The following is a 22,280-nucleotide window of genomic DNA, read 5'->3' as shown; positions in this document are numbered from 1 at the left end:
AAAGATTAGATAAACAATATAGTTATTATAAATATGAAATCAAATATAGAGAAATTGTAGCTATTCTCGAATTCAAACTTTTTCTGGGGCAAACAGAGAGAATTGTGAAGGTAATATTAAAGCCTTTCATGGTGAAAAAAGGCATAGGAGAACCATTGGATCTTCAGGCTACTCCTGATTGATTCTTTAGACAATAACTATATTTCATTTTGTTTTCAATTTTGTAATATAAAAAATAAATAAAAAAATTCGTCTTTAAACACTAGCTATATTCATAAACATATCTCATTTGCATTGACAATGAAATAAGAAATAAATGAATTATGTAAAAATATTTGAATAATTATTTGAAATGTACAAAAACAAAATTCGATCGCTAGAATTTTAATAACGAAAATGTCTCATTTTTTTTACTTATTCTTATAATAAAAATCATTAAAATCTAATATATAAAACCTATTTGGAGAACATATATCTTATCTCTTGTTATTTTTGTTATATTTTTATATTTTTTGAGAGTCTATTATCATCTATATCTTTCAAAATACAAATTTTTTAGAGTATCATTTCCCTTTCTCTTTTGTGAGAAAGAATGAAAGATTTTCCAACAGATTTTTTTTAACTGGATTTTTCATTTTTTTTTGGTATACAGTTATTTTTTCATGGATTATAACCCCTTGAATATGACCAAATATAGCCCATTCTCTTTACCCAATACTAGGATTAAATATGGGCTATGTTTATCTACATGCAAACCCAATCCATTTTTTAACAGTATTTCTTTTTAAAATCCAAATCCAACTTCAAAAATAATTTGAAAAAAAAAGATCAAGTCAAACTGAATGGACCAAATATTTATTTTCTGTGTAAGTTTATATTTCAATATATTATAAAAAAATTTAAATTTCAATAATTTTAATCGTTAATTTTAATTATATACATATTTTATGATTAAAATTAATAGCTAAAATTATTACAACTTCAGTATTTTTCATATATTTAAAATTCTTCTTGTATTATATATGTAGCAAAGTATTGTCATCTAATATTATTTCAGATATTTTAAAACATTTTAAATGATATGTGTCGTTATAGATTATACTATAAAAAAGTTTTTAAATATATCCAATCCATGTGGCTGAGAGTCCTCACAGTCCAGATACAACGACGCAATTATCAGGGGCGCGCTCCGAAAGTAGCTGCTTCAGCTTCAGCCACTCGAATTTTCAATATTCCTTTTTATTTCTCATCAAACGAATGGCATCTTCTTCTGAAAATCCTAGCTATTCTTAGCATGATATCTCCAGAAAATATTTGTAATTCAATCTTTTGATATACCGTTATTTTAATAATTTTTAATCATTAATTTTAATTATATATATTATATATATTTTTTATAATTAAAATCAACAGTTAAAAATTACTGAAATACTAGTATACACTTAAAAATTTTTCTATACTATATAAGTGAATAAATTTTTTCAATCAATTAATTAAAAAAACCTAAAAACACATTTTATTTGGCCTTTTTCTCTCTTCCTCTTCTTTTTCTTCTCTATGCTGCTGAATTTTTTTTCCCTCTTCTTTCTCCTCTTTACTTCTTCGTTCTTCTTTTTTTTTTCTCTCTTGATTGTTTCCTTTTTTTCTCTCCTTTATGCATTTTTATCCTTCTTTTTTTACTCTCTTTTTTTTTTAAGTATTTTTTGACAATTTTGTATTATTCTTAAAAAATTATATGACTTTAAAGAAATTTATATTTTATTTTTCTGTTGATTTTAAGAAATTTTTGTATTTATTTTCACAAGATTCTGTGTTGATTTATAAATTATTAATATTTAAAAAAAGGAACATGTAGTTTTTTTTTTTTTCGAAAACTTGATTAAAAACTTAGTTGCAAGCAAAAACACTTATTCACCTAACATTTCTCGCTCCTAGAATATATATAACAATATAGTAACTAACTAATTTAATATCTTATGTTTTCATGCTTGCTCATACTAAAAGTTGAAATAGAAAATAAACCAGAAAGGCAAGTACAATTAAATACATATGAAAAAAAATATTTGGAATATATATTTTCTAATAAAATTTATTAGGTCTCTTTTCTCTTTTCATCTATCACACTTGCTAGCTACTATGTTTTATAGATATATAACTATTGTAATTACAAAATTTAAAAAGTAATTTAATAGTATGCATGAATAATAAGTATACTAAATAATTAATTATGAATATTATCCTAATTAACGGACAGAATAAAATAAAAATATGAATTCCTTTTAAAAAAGTAAATTAATTATCATAATTTTATAATCTTTTATGAAACTGTTGTCTATCATTATTAAAAAAATAAAAATGAGAAAACATGAATCATAATATAGAAAGAAAATATTTATTACCCAACGAATTGAACTATAGCTCAAATGACATAGTCTCTCGTATTCATGTAGAGGTCGCAGATTTGAGTCTCTCTATCTTAAAAAAAAGAATATTTAATAATAATAATAATAATAATAATAATAATAATAATAATAATAATAATAATAATAATAATAATAATAATAATAATAATAATAATAAGTGGTGAAGAACAATAAAGTCTGAATAATGAAATAATATGTAAAATAGCTAGATTATCATCAATTAAACATAAAGTAAAAAAACGGCTAGGATTTTTTGTCACAACTAAACTATTCTTCATTTAAGAGGATGCAAATAATATACAAATTGAAGTTTTTAAATATTTCAATTTTTTAGTGAGATATATATTCATCCTCTTTAACAAAACAAATAAACCCCATCAATCCTTAGAAAAAGTGTCCGACTACCTATATGAATTAATATCTCAATTATATATACTTGAGAAATATTAATATAATTATATTATTATATAGTAAAATTATTGGAGTATTTGAAAGAATTATTCTGATCTCTCTTAGTAATCTCTTTCATATATTGGTCTATTCTTTTAGTCTCTCTCAAATTTCAATTTTATAAAAATAATTCCAGAATAATTAGGAGGGAGAATTAAACCTAATAATGAAGCTTGCATTTTGTGCACTAAATATATTAGAGCGGATTGAGTAGAAAACCTGAAATAAAAATAAAAGAACATGGACATTTGAGGAGTCCCAGAGAGCATATTAATAAAAGATATTGGAGGCCTAAAAAGTAAAAGAAAAGAGAAACTTTTGTCATTTTGATGGCGTCACTCACAATATCTTTCTACCAACTCACGTGCATGCAACCAAAATTAAATAAATAAATAAATAAATTTACAACACATAGATACATATATAAATTTTTAGGTTTTTAATATCCAGCGTTAATTATCAATATAATTAATTTGTAATTAGATATTAGACAAATCTCAAAACATCTATAAAAAAAATACTAGCTGCTGTGCATATATAAGAAAACTATATATATTAATTCATATACACTAAATGCATATTGAATATTTTAAAATTTATTATTAAGAACTACATGCCCATGCATGGACTGATGCACAAGTACACGTACCTAGTAAAAACACAAAAGCTTAGATTGCGTTTTATAATATAATATATAATTAAAATTTTTTAATCTGTTGATATGTACGTATAGTGTATCTAGTAATTTTTTTTTTTGAAAATAAAAAAGGAAAAGAAAAAGTAGAAAGCATGATTATGTATACGTTGGGAGTTTATGGGGTTTGGTCATGATAAGGTCATGCATAGAAGCATTTCCCAATGAGAGAATCGAATTAGTACTCTTTCACTTCACCTTTCTTTTTGCTTTCACAGCCTTCTTTACCATTCCCCAAGAAAAATGGGAGTCATTTCTTTTACTCCTGCAAGACTTTACCTTAGGTAAACTCATTATTATTATTTTTTATTATTAATACATACTATGTCAAAATTTATTTATCGTATTTATTTCTCCAAAAAATATCTAAATATATTTTATTTGAGTTTAATTTTAATATAATGACAATGTAAAATATTTTATATAATCGCTTAATTATATTATTTTTTAGATGACTAATTAACTATTTATATAATCAACGTAAAAAAATAAATTTTTTATTAATTTAATATTATATAATTAAATATACTTATAAAATTATTTTACATTTGATCATATATATTGAATTCATCTGATAGATTAATTAGCATTATATATATTAGGAAGAATGATTTTTATTAAGAGATTCAGCAGTGAATGGTACAATTTTTTTTCACATAATTTCTCACAAATTTCTTAATCCTTAAATTTATATATAAATTTTGTTCAAATTTTAACTTGTTTTTCTTTAGTTAATCTTATTTGAGATCCAAAAAGTGATAGACTATACAAAATATCAACAAAAAATATTTTTTAAATTTTAAATTTCTAACTTACGAATAAAATTTATATAAAATTGAACTCACTTTAATTGAGCTGTTGTCACAAATAAAATTTTAATTTTTGAGATTTTTACATATTCACCTACTTTATTGCTAAGGCTTATTTATTTTTACCTCTTCTCTATCTGTCTAGCTATCTAGCACTCTCTTTTTCGTTTCTTTAGTTTCTCATGTTTCTCCCAGAGGGAGAGAGACTTGGAAAGTCCAAATTACTATATGATATAAAATGCTAATAGATTCAGTAATAATACTAAACGTACGACTATTGTTTAACCAAATTTAACCAAGTTGGTACAAGTCGAATAAAACAAAAATTACGCATGCGCTTACAGTTTTTATTTCTGCGTTTTGTAGCATAAAAATTTTTGTTGAATAGAAAAAAAGTTTATTAATATAGCACAAATTTTTATTCATAACACAAATTTTTATATAGCACAAATTTATTAATATAGCATAAAAATTCACACATAATACAAATTTTTGTTGTGAATATATTTTTTTAGTTAGATGAATTAATTGTGGTCCTATAAAATTTTTTGTGTTGTGTATCGAAAATTTTTTGCTGTGCATATAAATTTTTGTAATATGTACCAAAATTTCTCTATTTTGTGAACACTAAAATTTTAATAATATTTTATTTATAAAATACTTTCACTCAAAATTGATAATTCTCAATCTGCTTCTCTTGTAAACAGAACAAATTGAGAATAGGGCAGAGAGAGAATAAATTGGAGTTAGAAAAGACAAAAGAGAATGAGAAAGAAAGAATAATACTACAAGAGAAACACCAAATAGTGGCGGTTTTAACCGTCGCAAAATCGCGTACCAACGATTTGAAAGCATTACGATTAAGAACACAGGCATGTAATTTTGCAGTGGTTTACAAGAATCACTGGCATAATCGGTCGTTTATAAATCCTAATTATAGCGAAAGCCTCATTAGCACGTTGATCTTTGTCTCCATTAGTTATCTAAAGTAAAATTTGGTCATGAATAATTGATAGAAACTAATTTGTAAAAAAAAATATATTTTTACTATAATAAATTAGTAAAAAATTGACCTTAGTTGGTCAAAACCAGAGCAATAACATTAAACTATACTTGTTACTTTTAAAATACATAATTATCATAATAACATAAATAAAATTATACTACTTCCAACGACAGATATAAAATTATACTCCTCCTGCACCATTCTCAAATTCATTTCTTACATGCACTCTCATAGAGTTGCAAAAATAATAGTTAATAAGAAATATCATAGTATCATGCAAGATATGTATAGCACATAAAAGTTAATTAATGAAAACAACTGCTCTTAATAATGTGTTCTGATCAAAGTTGTAGCAGTTAACGAAAGATTAATGTCTGTAATTAAAGATAAAGTCACCTTATTATTAACATCGCTTTTTGTTATATGATGATGTAAGGATGAGATTAATAGCAACATGACTAAGTAAGAAATTAAACAACTCAAGGGTGCACACTCGCACAGGGACCATAAATTTCCTTTGAACTTAAAGGAGGTGTGGATCGGACAATAATTTTAGCGGTTTTGGAACGAATTATATATATTTCGATAACTAGTTGATGCAAAATTTTAAAATATCAACTACGAACTATATAACATAGTTCAATAAACAAAAAAGTTACAATAAATATTGTTTATGCTAATTTCAGCAGATTTCATTTTATATCCATTACAACACCTATAAACAAGAACAAAATATTATAAAAATACTGTAACACTGAAATGCATCACTTTAATATTAACAGAGTAAATTTAACCATAATAGTGGATGAACCAAGCATAATCAATCTTTTGATAAACTCATAACCAAATCATCAATGAACCGTTCAACATACACTAGTTGAAAAACAATCGAATTAAAATTTTGAAAGAGTTAGAATCACACAACAACTGCTTATTAAATTCATGAAATAAAAGTTGAGCTCCTCCTCTTTTAATTGAGAAAAATTAGCAAACAGTTTGTATCCATATTTTATAAAACGAAAATGTTTGGTAGCCAAAGAAAATCAACCAAAAACAGTCATAACTTTCTTTATTTAGCATTCATTAATTGTTGTTCTTTTTTTCACTAATAACTATATTTTTATAGGTCAAACTAACGTCATTAAATATATAAGGGTTTATCTATCTTGTGCCAGAATATATATTAAGGTTACAAAACAAAAATAAAATTATTAAAAATATAAAAAAATTTAAGTTTTTAATAATGTATTTATTTTATATTTATTAAATAAAAATATTTAAAATTTTTCCCTAACAATAAATTTATCATGTACTTAAAAAATACATATTAGCTAAACCTAATATATAATATAATATTTGATTATACAAATTTTTATATTTCTCCTCGTTATTTATAAAATTTTTAGATCTGCCCGATAATTTTAAGAATCACTTTAACTTAACCCTTAATATCCACATGTTTTCCCCCTCTTTGTTATTCATATCCTAAGGCTTATTTATTTACTTTTACCCTTTCTCTATCTATCACTTCTTTCTTTCTTTCTTTAATTTGTCACAAAGAGGGTGAGAGAATATGCAACGATAATGAGGAAGGAAAAGAACATGACAGACAAAAAGCCATAGAAGTGTAACGATAGATGGTGGAAAAAAAAAAGAAAGGAAAGCGAAAAAGAAAAATAAAAAAGATGGTCAAGATTTTTGAAACCTCGAAGACTTAATTCTCTTTCATCATCATCATCATCATCAACTTCGACTACTTATCTTTATCGAAACTCTACCAAGTTTTTCGTAATAGTGCCTCCTCTTTCTTTGATGTTTGAGAATCGTTATACTATATCATTTTTAATTATTATTTTTAATTATTTGAAACGAAGGACGTTCCTTGAAGTAATAATGGCCATGCAACTTTTGCTTTAACTTCGCCTGCTACTGCCTCTTGGGCCTAATGCACATTACAATATTTTTATTTTTAATTTTAATTTTAATTTAATTTAATTACTATATATCCCACTAGATTTTCTTCACCTTCTGACATGCACGAGTGACCCTATATATATATATATATATATATATATATATATATATATATATATATATATATATATATTATCATATAAAGATTTTGATTTAGATGAATGCTCCCAACCCAAATCCTATCGCTATTAGTACCTTAGCTTGATGAATTGAATAGAGTAGTGTTTTTAGAGAAATTCTTGGCCAGTAATTTTTAGAGTCTTTTTAATAGAGTGTTTTTAGAATATTATTTTTTATATTTTTAAGAATTAAATTGATTTAGAATTAAAATTTATATTAGAGTTAATTTATGAAATAAAATTGATATTATTTTAGAAATATAATATTATTTTAATAAAAATTAATAAAATTTTGTCATTTATATAATTATGTTGATAAAATAATTAAAAATAATATAAAATTTCAATTCAACTAATATTAAACATTAGAGGAGAAAATTTTTTTTTTAGTTTTAAATTATCATTTATGACATAACATCTCTCAAATATTCTTGTAAAATCCAAAATAAAACAAAATTAAAACTAATATTAGAGATATTCTTAATATTTTTGTTTATTGTTTGACAGTACAAATATTAAATTATCTTTAACATAAATAAATTTTACTAATTAATGTAGGTAAACTCTAAAAAAATATAAATATAAATTATATTAATTTATGTGTCTAAACTTTAATAAATAATGTAAATATAAATTATATATTTTTATATGTCAAATTTCTATAAATAAATATATATATATATTGTTATTAATTATAAATAATGATATTTGTTGGACATATTACATTATTCTGATTAAAATATAAGGTTGAGATAAAAGTGTTATTCGTGTGTTAAAAATAGTAGTTCTACTTTAAAATATGATAAATTGTTATTAATTATTGGGGTCGTTTTAAAGTGTATTCAGTTCTTCTAAAATTGTATTTTTATTTTAGAAAAAAAAAGTACATTATTAATTACTATTAAATTAAGATAATGAGACTCATAAATAATAAATATTACAAATTTAAAGATAATTAAAATATCACTTTATTACTTTCTTAATATTATCATTTTAGAGGATTTTTTTTCCTTTAAAGCGTAGGGTTAGTGCTTTAAAATTTATATTCAATGATTTATCATGGTATGTTGGAAAATGGACACACATCTCAAGTTCATTTATTAAAAGGATAAATCTTAAACTAATCTCAACAATTTAAGGATCTTGTCCTTTGTAGTTTAGCCCTAGAATTCTTCTATATTCAACTCTAAACCTAAATTCTAAATATTGAAATTAATTGTGTAAATTAAAATAATTTTTAAATTTTTAATTGTACTAATTTTGTCAATGAAATTAATAAAAATATACCATATTAATTTCACAACTTTTTTTTTATATTAAGTGACTCATTATATTATTAAGGATTAACGTAGTATACTTTTAGCTTGCATAAAATAATAGGAATTTTCTTCTCTAAAACTAATTGATCATTCAATCAAAATTTAGTGTCACACAACTCGCTAAATAAAACCTATTAATTATTATTTAAGTTAATTGGCTAGATGGAGTCATGTATCCTAAAAACATATATTAGTTAAACTCCTTTATTGTTTATTGTGTTTGTGAATTAGGGGTATTCAAAACCGATCCAATTCGAATAAAATTGACTAACTGAACCAAAAAAATTGATAACCGAACAAATCGAAAATAAAAAAAATCGAAAAAAATGAAATTTTGCAGTTTTTTACGATTCAATTCGGTTTTTAATTCTGATATAGAAAACTTTAACCGAACCGAACCGAATCGGTTTTTTAAAAAACCTAAATTAAGCAAACCCCCAAAGGCCCAAATGATAGCCGCAGCCCGCAGCAACAACATAACCCTAACTTCTTTCCCCTTTGCCTCCAATCCTCTCAACTCCCTCAATGCCTTTTGCCCTTTCCCTTCCCCATCCTCCCTCTGCTCCGCGTCTCCGCCATTGCTGCCGGTGACTTGCGTCCCGCGGCCCTGTTCTCTCTTCCTCTCCCTTCCTCGTAGCACCGCTCTCTCTCTGTTGTCCTCCCCGGCACGGCTCTACGCAGCACGCCGTCGTCCTCTCCCAGCAGCACACCATCGTCCTCCACGGATCCACGAAGGCCGCAGCAACACGCCATCATCCTTGTAGCGCCTCTCTCTCCGTCGTCCTCCTTGCACTATGGAACATGAGTAAGGTTGGTTATTTTACTTCTGATTCAGCCTCTTGCTATTTTTTGCTTATTAATTTTTTCTGTTTTTCTATTAATTTTTTACTTTTTGGTTTAAGATTCTCCCTTTTTCTAATTTTTGCTGGCTGCTGCTACTATTAACTGTTTTTTTATTTTTAATTGTTATTGATTTTAATTTGTTAATTAATCATTATTATTGCTGCTGCTACTGTTAACTGTTATTGTTAATTGACTATTCTTATTATTGCTGTTTATAATTGATTTGAATCTGAATTTGTTAATATGTTAATTAAAAAGTGGAGACTCCAAATGTGATTTTGGTGGTATTTGTGTGGTTTTAATGAATTGTTGGTGTGATGAGGTTGATAATAAATAGTCATTGTTATTGTGAAAATTTCACTGGTAGAATAATTCTAAATCTGTTTTTGAAACCTTCGAATATGGTGCAAAGGGTACAATGAACATGACAAGTCTTCTTGTGTTATTGGTCTGATGGCTGCTGCTATTTTTTGCTTTAACTTGTTATTGATTTAATGATTTATTGTTATTCTGTTTTTGGGTTTGATTCACTATTGTGTTGATATTTAATGTTGTATATGTGATATTTTTACAGTTTAATCATAGTATGAAGAATAACATTGGTGAAACTGAAGGTAGAATTGATAGACATGTAATGCTCCTTCAAACAAATCTGTAAATATAAGATCACCAACAAATTGATCGATTGAATTATTTTTTCATTAATCTAGCTTTTTATTTATTATGATTGTTCCTTGTTATGTTTTATAGAAGTTGTATTCATTCTTGATCCTAAAGTTTTTTTATGTTTTATATGATTCTTTCTTTTCTTAATTTTGTATGTTTTATATGATTCTTCCTTTTATTAATTTTGTATCATTATGATGAGCTATGTGCTCATATTCATTTTTTTGAATTAATTAAAAAAACCGAACCAAATTAAATTAATTTTAATTAATTTGGTTTGGTTCGGATGATCTTGACAAAAAAAATCGAATCAAATCGAACTGCAATTTTAATAAACGATCGGATCGAATGACTTTTTTTTAAATAACCGAACTAAACCGTACCGCAAACACTCCTAGTATGAATGAGAGAGAGTGAAGATTTGTTTACACCAAGTATAAGTCAATTCACATACATCGTTGACTAACTTCTTATATGCGATAAATTTTATTAATTTAACTGTCATATTATCGTGACAATTAAACATACCAAATTTTAGAAAATTCTAGCATCAATAATAAATATGCAATCTATAGTTATATTTTTAGTATTTTAAAACTATATATAAAATTAAAATATCATAATGACATATAAAATCAATTCAAATTTTATAAAGTTTTATCAAATTGGTCTATACAATAAAATATTAAAGTTTAATGGTTTAATTGATGAAAAGTTATTCAATGATGTAAGTCAACAAAATATACACATAAATTATTAGATTGTAAAGTATCTAATGTTATGAATCATCTGATCTCTTGGAAGTAATTTAAGTTGTTATCAGGAAAGGCACATGAATACTTCATATTTATTGCATCTCTTCACGTGAATTGCATAAGGTTTTTTATTCCTTGGTCTTATTGAATATGAGTCATACCATCAAATTTATATAAATAATTTTATATTATTAATATTTAGGCTCAATATTTTTCTAAAGAACACTAACATGTCTGATATATATGATATCACATATATGCTATATATATATATTATATTACTTTGACTTATAATAACTGAGAATTTTAAGTCCAACCCGTCCCTAAGTACAAGAAAGGAATATTCAAAATTGAAAAGCAGCACCGATTTTTACCATATAGTTTGTTACGAAATCCTTATAAAATTGAAGGTTACATTGAGACATGATATATATATATATATATATAGTGGGAATAAAAGATAAATGGGGCACTATATGGGGTCAGCAATGTCGGATCTTATGGTCTTTCCTTGGAGTGTGAGGAATATTCATTTTGTCTGCTGATACAACAATGAATTCCGTTCCTTCTTATCCAATCTTCTCAGTGATCAATAACATGAACTAATAATTTTTTTTTTTTAATTTCCAATCTAATCTACTTATAATTAAGCTATTTTTTAATATATCCTTAATAGAGTATGAGTCTAAGGTAAAAGTGTGAAAGAAATAGATTCTCAAGAAGTGTATGTAGTGTTGTGACTTAGTCAGCAAACAATTATTCAATCTGTTATTCTGTTTGGCAATTCTATTATTGTCCCTAGAACTATACATATATATATATATATACTACATTGTATAACAAGAACAAGAAAAAGAAAAAGAAATATATAGTGCTAGTAAGCTTTTGCATGAATAGTGATTCAGCAATGTTGCACCTATTATCTAGTTTGGAGGTTGGGAATTTGATGAAGTTGGCAAGCAATGCAATCAGATTACAACAGATAAAGAGAAGCTTTGGAGAAAAAAGAGAAAGTAGATAACAGACAAGCCAGCAATGTCAACAGTTGCAAATTATATGGTCAGTAAATATTATTATTTTTTTGTCAATACTTATTAATATAATAATTTAAATTCATATTTATAGAGTTTTATATAAAAAAATAATTTGCACTTGTATTTATTTAAATTTATATATATGAATTAATATAATTTGTACCCATATTTTTCAGAGTATGCACACATAAATTAATAAAATTCATTTGTTGAAGACAATTTAATACTAGAAATTGCTTGCTCTAAGAATTTTTCGTCGTAAATAATATGTTATTAATTCAAGTATAACTCTTAAGGGTTTAATTAAGGCACATATATATTAAGATAATTATTTAAAATTGTTTATATAAAAAAATACAAAATTTAAATTTTTAATGTATGTGTGATGCATTTATTAAACATACAAAGATAGAGATATTAGAATAGCAGTGAAAACCTTGATGAAAACAAGCAGAATAAGAATGATATTTGATGAACAGTTTTTACCATATGGACTAATAAATTTGCTATGATTCTTTCCCCGCCACTTTAACTACAAATGAGGGTCCAAATTAATATATATCCGCAGTCAAAAAGCTATCATTTATGGACTACAAGATTTTAAAGATGCGGCATGGCATTGTGGTGTTTAGAGGTTACAACGCAGGCTAATTTTTACTTTATGTGGGGACAAAATAGTGCAGCTAGCTTGACAAATTTGAACAAATTAAATTACACTACTTAATTTCCACAACTTAATCCATTTATTTTAGCATTGCTTACGTTTTTTATTTCTTTTATTTTAAAATAAAGGTTTAACCAACAACAACATTATTAAGATGTTAAATGTAGAAAGTTTGTATTTGGAAAACAAAAAACTTTAAATTTCCAATTTATTATGTAAAAATGTATAAATGTTAGTCAAAATTTTCAAAATAGATAATATTATTAACTAGTGCTTTTTGGGCATTTATTAGCAAAATCTTTAAAATAATATGTATGAATTTATATAAGATAAATTAATAGATTTAAAAATTGATATATCTAACAATTTATTATTATTATATATATTAATTAGCTAGTGATACAAAGAATGCATGTATATATATACAGAGAAAATGCTTGCATTGTAATTTAAAAATGTTATTTGTATATCAAAATCAGTTATTAATGTATTTATGTATAAATATATATGTGATTTAATTTATTTTTAATGTATATTTATATTCTAACATATATTTTATACTGACGATTGACTTTATTAAATGATTTTGGTATACACATAATAATATAAGAAAAATTTCAAATGTACCAGAGAATACTGTTGTTCTAGTTGTTTTAACCGTTGATTTTAATTAATATATATTATATATAATTTTTATAATTCAAATCAACGGTTAAAACAACTGAAATACCGATATTCCGGATACACTTGAAACTCTTCCAATAATATAACATAGTTGTTTATAATTAACTGGTGATGGTTGTACTTGGCCACATTGAGAACCCTAAAAGATGGCAATTTACCGCAAACTTTAATTAATATTCATTTATTTAATATATATACTTGGTGTTGTATGGGATTGGGATGACATTTGGGAAATTCCTTTTACCCCTTTTCTAAATTTAGTTTCGATGATTTTTAATTTTATTCTTTATTAAAAGGAAGTAGCAGTCATGAGTGCCAAGTTAGCTAGTTTAATTTTCTCTCTCTGCTGTCTGTGTCTCTCTGTGAGTATAAAAGCAACCTCAACCTTTGAACTCAGCACCCGACAATCGCACATTAGCATTTCAAACTGTTCAAGATTCACTCTCCAAAACTAGGTGAATATATATTATTATCCCTTCTTCATTCATTCATTTTCTCATGCATATATAGTACTTACGTTCCAATGCAATATTCTGAATCATGCATATATATTTATGTGGAATTTGAACTCAAAAACTAACGTGGAATTTTGAAATTTTGCGTTGTGAAGAGAAAAAATGAGTAGGCCAGGAGATTGGAACTGCAGGACATGCAACCACCTCAACTTCCAAAGAAGGGAATCATGCCAACGGTGCGGCGAGCCCAGGGGTGTCGGTGCCGGTGGAGACTATGGCGGAGCCTTTGGGGGTAGAGGCTCCTCCTCTTTTGGCTTCACCACCGGCCCCGACGTTCGCCCCGGAGACTGGTACTGCACCGTTGGCAATTGTGGAGCCCACAACTTCGCAAGCAGGTCTAGCTGCTTCAAGTGTGGTGCTCCCAAGGAGGACTCCTCCGCCGCCGGATTTGACGCCGACATTCCTCGAACTAGAGGCTATAGCTTTGCCGGCACCACTGCTGCTCGCCCTGCTTGGAAATCCGGCGACTGGATATGTACTAGGTATATATAAAGAATAATATTTGTTCTTATCTTTTTAGTATCCTAAAATTCTTATATTATGTCATAAAATTATTTTTCAAAAATTTAAATTAATAAAAAAAAAGTATCTTTAACATATATTTATCTTTTAATTTGTCCTAACTATAACCTTATTTTTCCAAAATTAGACATGGGATATGATTTTATTTATATCCTATACTATCTAGCTTTAATTTTTAGCGGAAAAAAATATTTCTAACGTATAGAGAATAATATTACAAAATGTTTAGCAATTAAATAAATAGATTTTATATTTAAGATGGTACTTGGAACAATGCAAAAATCCACTATTTATAAAATGAACACTTTTTAGTTTGGTAATATTAAATGAAACAGTAATTAAGTATAAATTGGGCAGGTCTGGATGCAATGAGCATAACTTTGCAAATAGAATGGAATGCTATCGATGCAATGCACCAAGGGACTCTTCTAGTTCTAGGCCTCCCTATTCATCCTAGACTATACCTTCTCCATCTGGTAATAATTATCTAGCTTTTTTTTTTTTACTTTTTTTATGCAATTAATTAGATAATCATATGTTAATTATTCATGTTGGATTTCAGTAGTAATAAGTATAGTGAAGTCTCAAATTTTCACTTTAGGAATGGATCAAATAAGAAATATTCTATTGCATAAAAATATATTATAAATTCATTAGCTTAAAGTTTTTTTTAATCAAGATATATAATAAATATGTTATACTTAATTAATAACATGCATTAATATAATCCTTGTATTTTTTTTCAGGCTTGCTGTGGAAGAAGAGAATTGATGAGAAGCAATCCCTATTCGCTCTTAATAGTAGTGATAGTTTTTTTTTCTTCATCACCATCCAGATATATATCTATTTTTGCTTCTTTGATTTTCTCCATCTAGAAAGCTTTAATTATATATTATTATTAGGTGAATTATTATGATTTTGAATTTTTGTTTGGTACTGATGATGATTAGCTAGTTTCTTGATCTAATATTGTACTCTTTATTATTAATTTTTTTCCTACTTTAATTTTGTTTTATTTTTAAGTATCTACAATTTAAATATATCAATTATCAGTGTTACTATTGTGTTTTGAAGAGAAGAGATATAGCCATATAACTTCAATTCTTAACTTCACTATGATTTATTAGTGCAAAAAGTGTTCTTTAAAATATCTAATTATCTAAGATATTTGTATGTTTTTCAGGGAAAAATAAAAAGAAAAAAAAAAGATTCTATATCTTCTGTTGCCTTTTTTTTTCTTTTACTCTCAAAGCTACACATATATAAGCTTTAATTTATAGTGGAGACGTGGTCCAAAGAATAATTAGTATATATTATTTTTACTCATATATATCCATAAAGTATTTTAATTTCTTTAATATGATATAAGGACCACTTTGAGGTTGCACATATACCAATATCATAACAAAGCTGTTGGATTGATATTTAACTTTGTCAATTGAAATTATTAAAATTAAAATTAACTACTGTCCAAAATTTTGCACATATACCAAATGATGAGTGGCTTTGCATTGAGTTAATTGGTTTATATATGCTCAATTTTATTATAGGTATGTATTCTTTCGTAATATAATACATTTATAACTAGCAAAATAAAATTTAAAAAAAAAATCATATTTACTAGATTGTCTTAAATCGAAATTTATTAATATATGTTTTTTCTTTAATTTATATAAATCATTATACAGGAGCTAGTAATTAAATGTTATTGTTTATTCATGAATCGTGTTATCCGGCAACGATTTACAAAAATTATTGTACTACTTTTTTTAATAATAAACAAGGATTTTTTAATTTATTTTAGTGGCCTTATGTATATGCTGAAAATTTTATTAGAATTGAAGATGATAAAAGAGGGGATATGGAAATATAGAAAGAAGATTTGTATTCCTTTTGTAATATATATATATATATATATATATATATATATATATATATATATATATATATATATATATATATATATATATATATATATATAAAGAAAAGTTCGGAAATTATATTTTTCAAGCAATATCTAATTTCCTTCACTCTCTTTTGTTGTCCTAGAAAATGTTTTTGAAAATTTTTTGTAGAATAAATAAATTAATTCCCTAATTATTCAATTCAATAATTATATTTTTCCATAAATTTGGATGATTTAAAGGAAATTATACAAAATTATTTGCCAATACTATTTGTAATTGTTATTAGTAGTAGTATATCCGTATATGATTGAGAAATAGACCAAAATTTTCACTATGTGAAAGTTAGGTGATTACTGTATTTCAAACATTGGAGATGGAGATACAGAAAGACCCAACAATGCTAAGGAACTAACACCATTCAGCCAACAAGTATTGAACGGGCTAGAAAGTCAATAAAACAAAACTAAAACTAAAATAAAAATATATTTTTAATTTTTTTTTCTAATACCACAATTTCATTGCTTATCTACCATATTAGTTATTCTAAATTTTATATTTTAAATATTAAATTTTAAATCGTAATCTCTAAATTCTAAATCTTAAATCTTAAATTATATATTTTAGATTGGTTATATTTTGTTTCACTTTTATCTTTTTTACTTGAATTTTAGATTTTTTTTGTTTTATTATTTTAGATTTTTTTTAATGATCAATTATTGACTACTTTATTGGTTAAAAGATATTGATTCTCAATATTTTCTCTTTTTTTAGTAGGTTATTAGTTTCAATAGTCATCATATAAAGAGTAAATTTTTAAATTTATCCTTAATAAATTTTGTAATGATTAAATTAATGTAAAAAATAGTAAATAGTTTTATTTTTAAAATATTAGACATATTAATCTCTATAAAATAAATAAGACAAATTTTATATCTTGTTAATAATATTTATTAAACAAAAAAATTAAAAGTCCTTTAATTTACTTCCTTTGTATTTTATTTTATCAGATGTATTTTTATTAATATAAGAGATATTGTACAAAATATTGTGATTCTCTAAGATTGACTATTTTTTTTCTCAATATTTATCATTCTAATAAATGATATGTTTGTGGTGGAGTAATTATAACTTATATACTTATACCTCCCTTATATAGATTAAGAGAGATTTTATTTTTGATTCAACTACACATTCAAATATTTCTATTAACTAAGTCTAATTAAATTGACTCAAATTTAATAAAAATTATTCATATAATATACATATAAATTACACACTTCTTTTTTTATACACTTTTTTTTATATATTTTTTTATTGTCATTTTTTTATTGCTATTATTGTTGTTGCATTTTCGTTATTTCTCTTCTGATAATTATTGCCAGTTAACTTTGCTGCAGAGTTGAATTATTTGGACAGTATACCGACCTCGTCGCATGCAAAGCCATCTTCATCTAACAACCATGACCTGCAACAAAAATAATGACTTTTAATCAATGTTATTAGATACTATTGAATTTAAGTTGGTTTAGTGTTTTATATTTATTTTCTTCAAATTATCAAATTTTACTTTATATTGAATGATGCATTTATGACAATCTCATTATATAGGTTATGTTTGCATATATATAATTTGGTTTGTTATGTTATTTAGTTATTTTTATTTGGTTGAAAGTTCGTTAAATTAATCGATAACTAATAAATTAAAGTCGAATAAACATATTATTTTAAAAGAGTAAAAATAATAAAAAAAAGTTAAAATTTTAAAGGTAATCCTAAATTTGGCGGCGATTTTTAACGGCTGCAAAAATAGATCGATTTTTTATTTAGCTGGCATTTAGCAGCGGTTTGTAACCGCCGCAAAATTGATATACCTTTTTCGAACCCCCTACAATAGCGGGTAAAAATCGTCGCAAAACTATTTTTATTACGCAGCGATTATTCCAGCGATTGGCTTAAACCGCTACTAACCGTTTACTCACAGCCTATCTTCCAACGGGTATTTAATCGCCGCAATATGGTTCCAAAACCGCTGCAATCTTCCGGTAGTGTTGTATTCCTTTCGATAATTATTGCAGTATTTGTTATTTATTTTTTTATTTTTGTTAAAGAATGAAACAAAAAGAATTATGAAAAAAAGTGAAAAAAAAGAAAAATATGAAGATGAAAAAGATGATGACGATGACGAAGAAAATGAGAAGGAAGAAAATTTTGAATTGTACAGAATTTATTACAAAAATAGTAATAAAACTTTTTAACCATGACAAAAGAAATTTTTGAATTTTTAATACCGAAATTTCTTAACCGTGATACAAGTTCTTATTAAGAGGGTGAAATAAGAATTATGAGAATGTGAAAGAAGAAGAAGAAGAGTTTTAAATTGTGCATAATTTATTAAAAAATAGCACCAAAAATTTTTAACAGTAATACATAAAGTTTCTTAATTTTGACAACGAAATTTTTGTGTCACAGAATTTTTTGTAACCGTGTCATTTCTAATTAAATAACGTATTTTTTTATCATTGAACTAATTGAATAGTATTGAACTTATATATAAGAGGTCTAGCTATTTTTGTATCATTTACAACAAATTGATGTACCTTTTTTATTCCAAAATATATTTGAATGTATTTTATTACTTAAGTGAGTTATTAAGGTTTGAAAATTGTGATTCTTTAAAAATTTCTTGTGTCATTTATTAAAAATTTCTGTATTATTTTGAACTAAATGATGTGCTTTTATTATCATTGAATTGATTGTGTAGTATTGAACTAATATATAAGAGACTTAGTCATTTCTTTGTCATTTGCAATAATTTGATTTATTTTTTTAATCTAAAACACATCTAAATGTATTTTGTTGGTTGAGTAAGTCGATTTTGGACTTATAAGAGTTAGTCATTTCTTTGTCATTTGCAATAATTTAATTTGTTTTTTTTAATCTAAAACACATCTAAATGTATTTTATTGGTTGAGTAAGTCGGTTTTGGACTTATAGTCCTTTGAAGATTTTTTACGTTACCAAAAATTTTGGTGTCATTTGTTGGATATTCTAGGATTTTTTAATCACAAGATCATCATGTTAAATCATTAAGAAATAAATACTTGAATGTGGAAGCGTACTTGAATTTATGAGCATGATTAGCAGAGTTTGATTCTTTGATCTTCTTCAACTAAAAGTCTTCTGTATCTCTAATAAGGCTAAATCACAACTGCTCTAATGGAAAAAGAGTTACGAAGGTAGCTTTGGTATGTTGGGGACCAAAACTCTGAAATTATTATTTATATTTGAGTGTGGTATTTATTAAACCCTAAAATCTGAATAAAATAGTATCTCTAATTTTGTTCTCATTTAATTCTAAAACAAAAATAATTATGACTTATTCAATTCAGCATTTATGACGATAAATAAAATCATAATTATATAAATTATGTAATGTAAAATGGCATAATTTATGATTATAATTGATATATGTATTGTCCATACATAAATTCAAAAATTAATATTTTTCCAACATCATTCACAAAAAATTTGTGTCATTCATAAATTTTTTTGTGTCATTTACATCTAAATGATGTGTTTTTGTTATAGTTAATTAAATTAGTTGTGTGATATTTAACTAAGAAGATGATGATGATAATAATAATAATGATGATGATGATGATAACAAAATAGAAAAAGGAAAAAGAAAAAAGAGAAGAAATCAAATAAAAAAAGAAAAAGAAGAGAGCGAGAGAAAAAATAGGAGAAGGAGTAAGAGGTGACGACAATAACAAAAGAGAAAAAAAAACATATAGCAACTGTTTAAATATGAAAAAAAATAACAGAATAAACATGTACAATAATTTAGTTGAACTTAATTAAAAATTATTTGGTTGTATAACTTTTTTTTTTATTTTGGGTTTTATTTAAAGGTCTCATGTTTGGTATATTTTAAGATATCCTATTCTCATTTCTCAAGCTGATCAATAGGAAATCTCTTAAAGTTACTTTTCCACTGCATTAAAAGCATTTGATGTTAAGATTCTCTAATAAGGCATTATAAAAATTTGATAGTTGAGTTACCTTTATTATCATCCAAAAGAATGCTTAATTTCAGTTGTTACTTAAGAATAAAATCAATTTCTTTAGATAAGAAAGGGTTCAATCACTTTCTTAATCAAAATCAAGCTTCATTCTTCCTAGATTTTTATTTATTTATTGGGGTTAATAAAAGCTAGCATCAATTGACATAGGATTCCAAAACTTTTCAAGCTTATTATGAACACTTCATGGGTTTCCCCATTGACCTCATTGGATAGGTTTAAGAGCAACATATTCATTGGTCAAAAGTAGACACACTTCATTAGTTGTCTGTTACTACGCTCCATTATATAGCTTTTAACAAGATTCTTTGAAGTTCACTTTAGTCTAAGCTTTATGTTACTTCATTTGCTTTGCTTTGTTCAATCATCTATGTGCTTTATTAATTTGGTGAAGTACCTCCCTCTTGTTCTTGTCTTGCTCAATCATGTGCCTTGCATTTGTGCTTTAATTTAACCCATTTTTAGTACAATGCATATAGTCCCCCATTATCATAATTATTAAGGTAGTGTTTGGAAAAAAGACAGAGACTAAGAGATTGAGACTGAGAAACAAAAACTGAAATAAGTTTTAGTATTGTGTTTGGTGTAAAGTGGGAGATAGAGACTAAAATAAGAATGAAATTCTAATTTAATTTGCACAAAGGATAAAGTTGGAATTAATTAATTGAAATGGGAGTATTTTAGGTATAAAATGTTATTAAAATTTTAGTGTCTGTCTTCAAAAATTTCAGTCCTATGTATCCTTACTTTTTTAAAAATACTAAAATATTAAAATTTTAATACCAGTCTCTGAACCAACAAACATAATACTAAATCTCAGCCTTTCCGTCTTCATTCTAGTACCTCAAAATAAATATTACCTAAAGAAATAAAAATATGTATGCTAGCATATTAAATTTTTATACTCTTATCCTATATATAGAAGAGGGTTTTCTTCATACAAAATAATAGTATGATATTTATTTTTTGGTTGACAAAATAATATATATATTAGAGAGAGAGAGTTGAGGTATGAGTATAAAAAAAAAGGAGCAATCTCTAAGTACAAGTATTTTGCGCTTATAAATTTGAAGAGAACAAAATTTTTTAAATGTGCTGTTTATGTTACGTGCCTCTTTAACAGACTTTTAAATTAATCCAAATCAATTAACGCGTGAATATATAACTTCTATTTTTCAAACGATTTCTTTTTCTTTTTCGAGTTTCTTGCCAAATTTGTTCGATCTCCTTCGTGCGTTCTTTCTTTGCCTTCGATCTCCTTCTGTTTTTTTCGATTTTCATGGTTTTTGAAATCAAACTTTGAAATTGTTTTGAAGATAATAGAACTTAAAAAATACACCCAAATGATTACAGAAATACACCCAAAGGATTACAGAAATACACACAAACAGTTACAGAAATAAACCAAACGATTACAAAAATACAACCAAAGAATTTAAGAAATACACCAAATATCAGGGGGGAGACAGTATATTTCTTCTTGAAATCTTTTAATGTTTTGCTAGTTAAGGATGAGGCACATGGCAGAGATAATCTAGAAAAAAATCTAGAAGAACAATAAAATAGTACCTTGAATAATGTTTCTTTGTTTTTTCTGGTGATTTTTTATGGAGATTTGTATCTTTTCTTCTTGATTTCTTCTACTCTTCGCAGAATCGTAGTTTGTTTCGAATGTCGCTTGAATTTTGACGATTTGCGTTTTGATTGAGGAAGAAGAGGAATAGTGCAGCATAATAAACGTGTTGTAAGACGTATGCGTTGGACGCTCAATTTAAAGGAGTGGTACGCGTGTTTTTTTCTTGGACTTGGACCAA

General features: G+C 25.5%; 1 protein-coding gene and 1 long non-coding RNA gene across 2 annotated transcripts; both read left to right on the top strand.

Annotated features, from left to right (window-relative positions):
* Positions 1 to 9,235: 9,235 nt before the first annotated feature.
* On the top strand, positions 9,236 to 10,429 carry LOC140174875 (uncharacterized). The gene is made up of 2 exons (XR_011864923.1): positions 9,236 to 9,604; positions 10,212 to 10,429. It is a non-coding gene; the product is annotated as an uncharacterized lncRNA (long non-coding RNA).
* Positions 10,430 to 13,757: 3,328 nt separating this feature from the next.
* Positions 13,758 to 15,536, top strand: LOC112707875 (RNA-binding protein involved in heterochromatin assembly dri1). Its single transcript, XM_025759884.3, has 4 exons — positions 13,758 to 13,895; positions 14,051 to 14,437; positions 14,835 to 14,953; positions 15,224 to 15,536. The coding sequence occupies exons 2-3, from the start codon at positions 14,058 to 14,060 to the stop codon at positions 14,932 to 14,934; spliced, it is 480 nt and encodes a 159-aa protein (XP_025615669.1). The 5' UTR covers positions 13,758 to 13,895; positions 14,051 to 14,057; the 3' UTR covers positions 14,935 to 14,953; positions 15,224 to 15,536.
* The last annotated feature ends 6,744 nt before the right edge of the window (positions 15,537 to 22,280 follow it).

The sequence above is a fragment of the Arachis hypogaea genome, chromosome 8 (genome assembly GCF_003086295.3).
Source record: "Arachis hypogaea cultivar Tifrunner chromosome 8, arahy.Tifrunner.gnm2.J5K5, whole genome shotgun sequence".
NCBI lineage: Eukaryota > Viridiplantae > Streptophyta > Magnoliopsida > Fabales > Fabaceae > Arachis > Arachis hypogaea.
The sequence above is the reverse complement of the archived record's forward strand: the minus strand, read 5'-3'. Positions and strand labels throughout refer to the sequence as shown.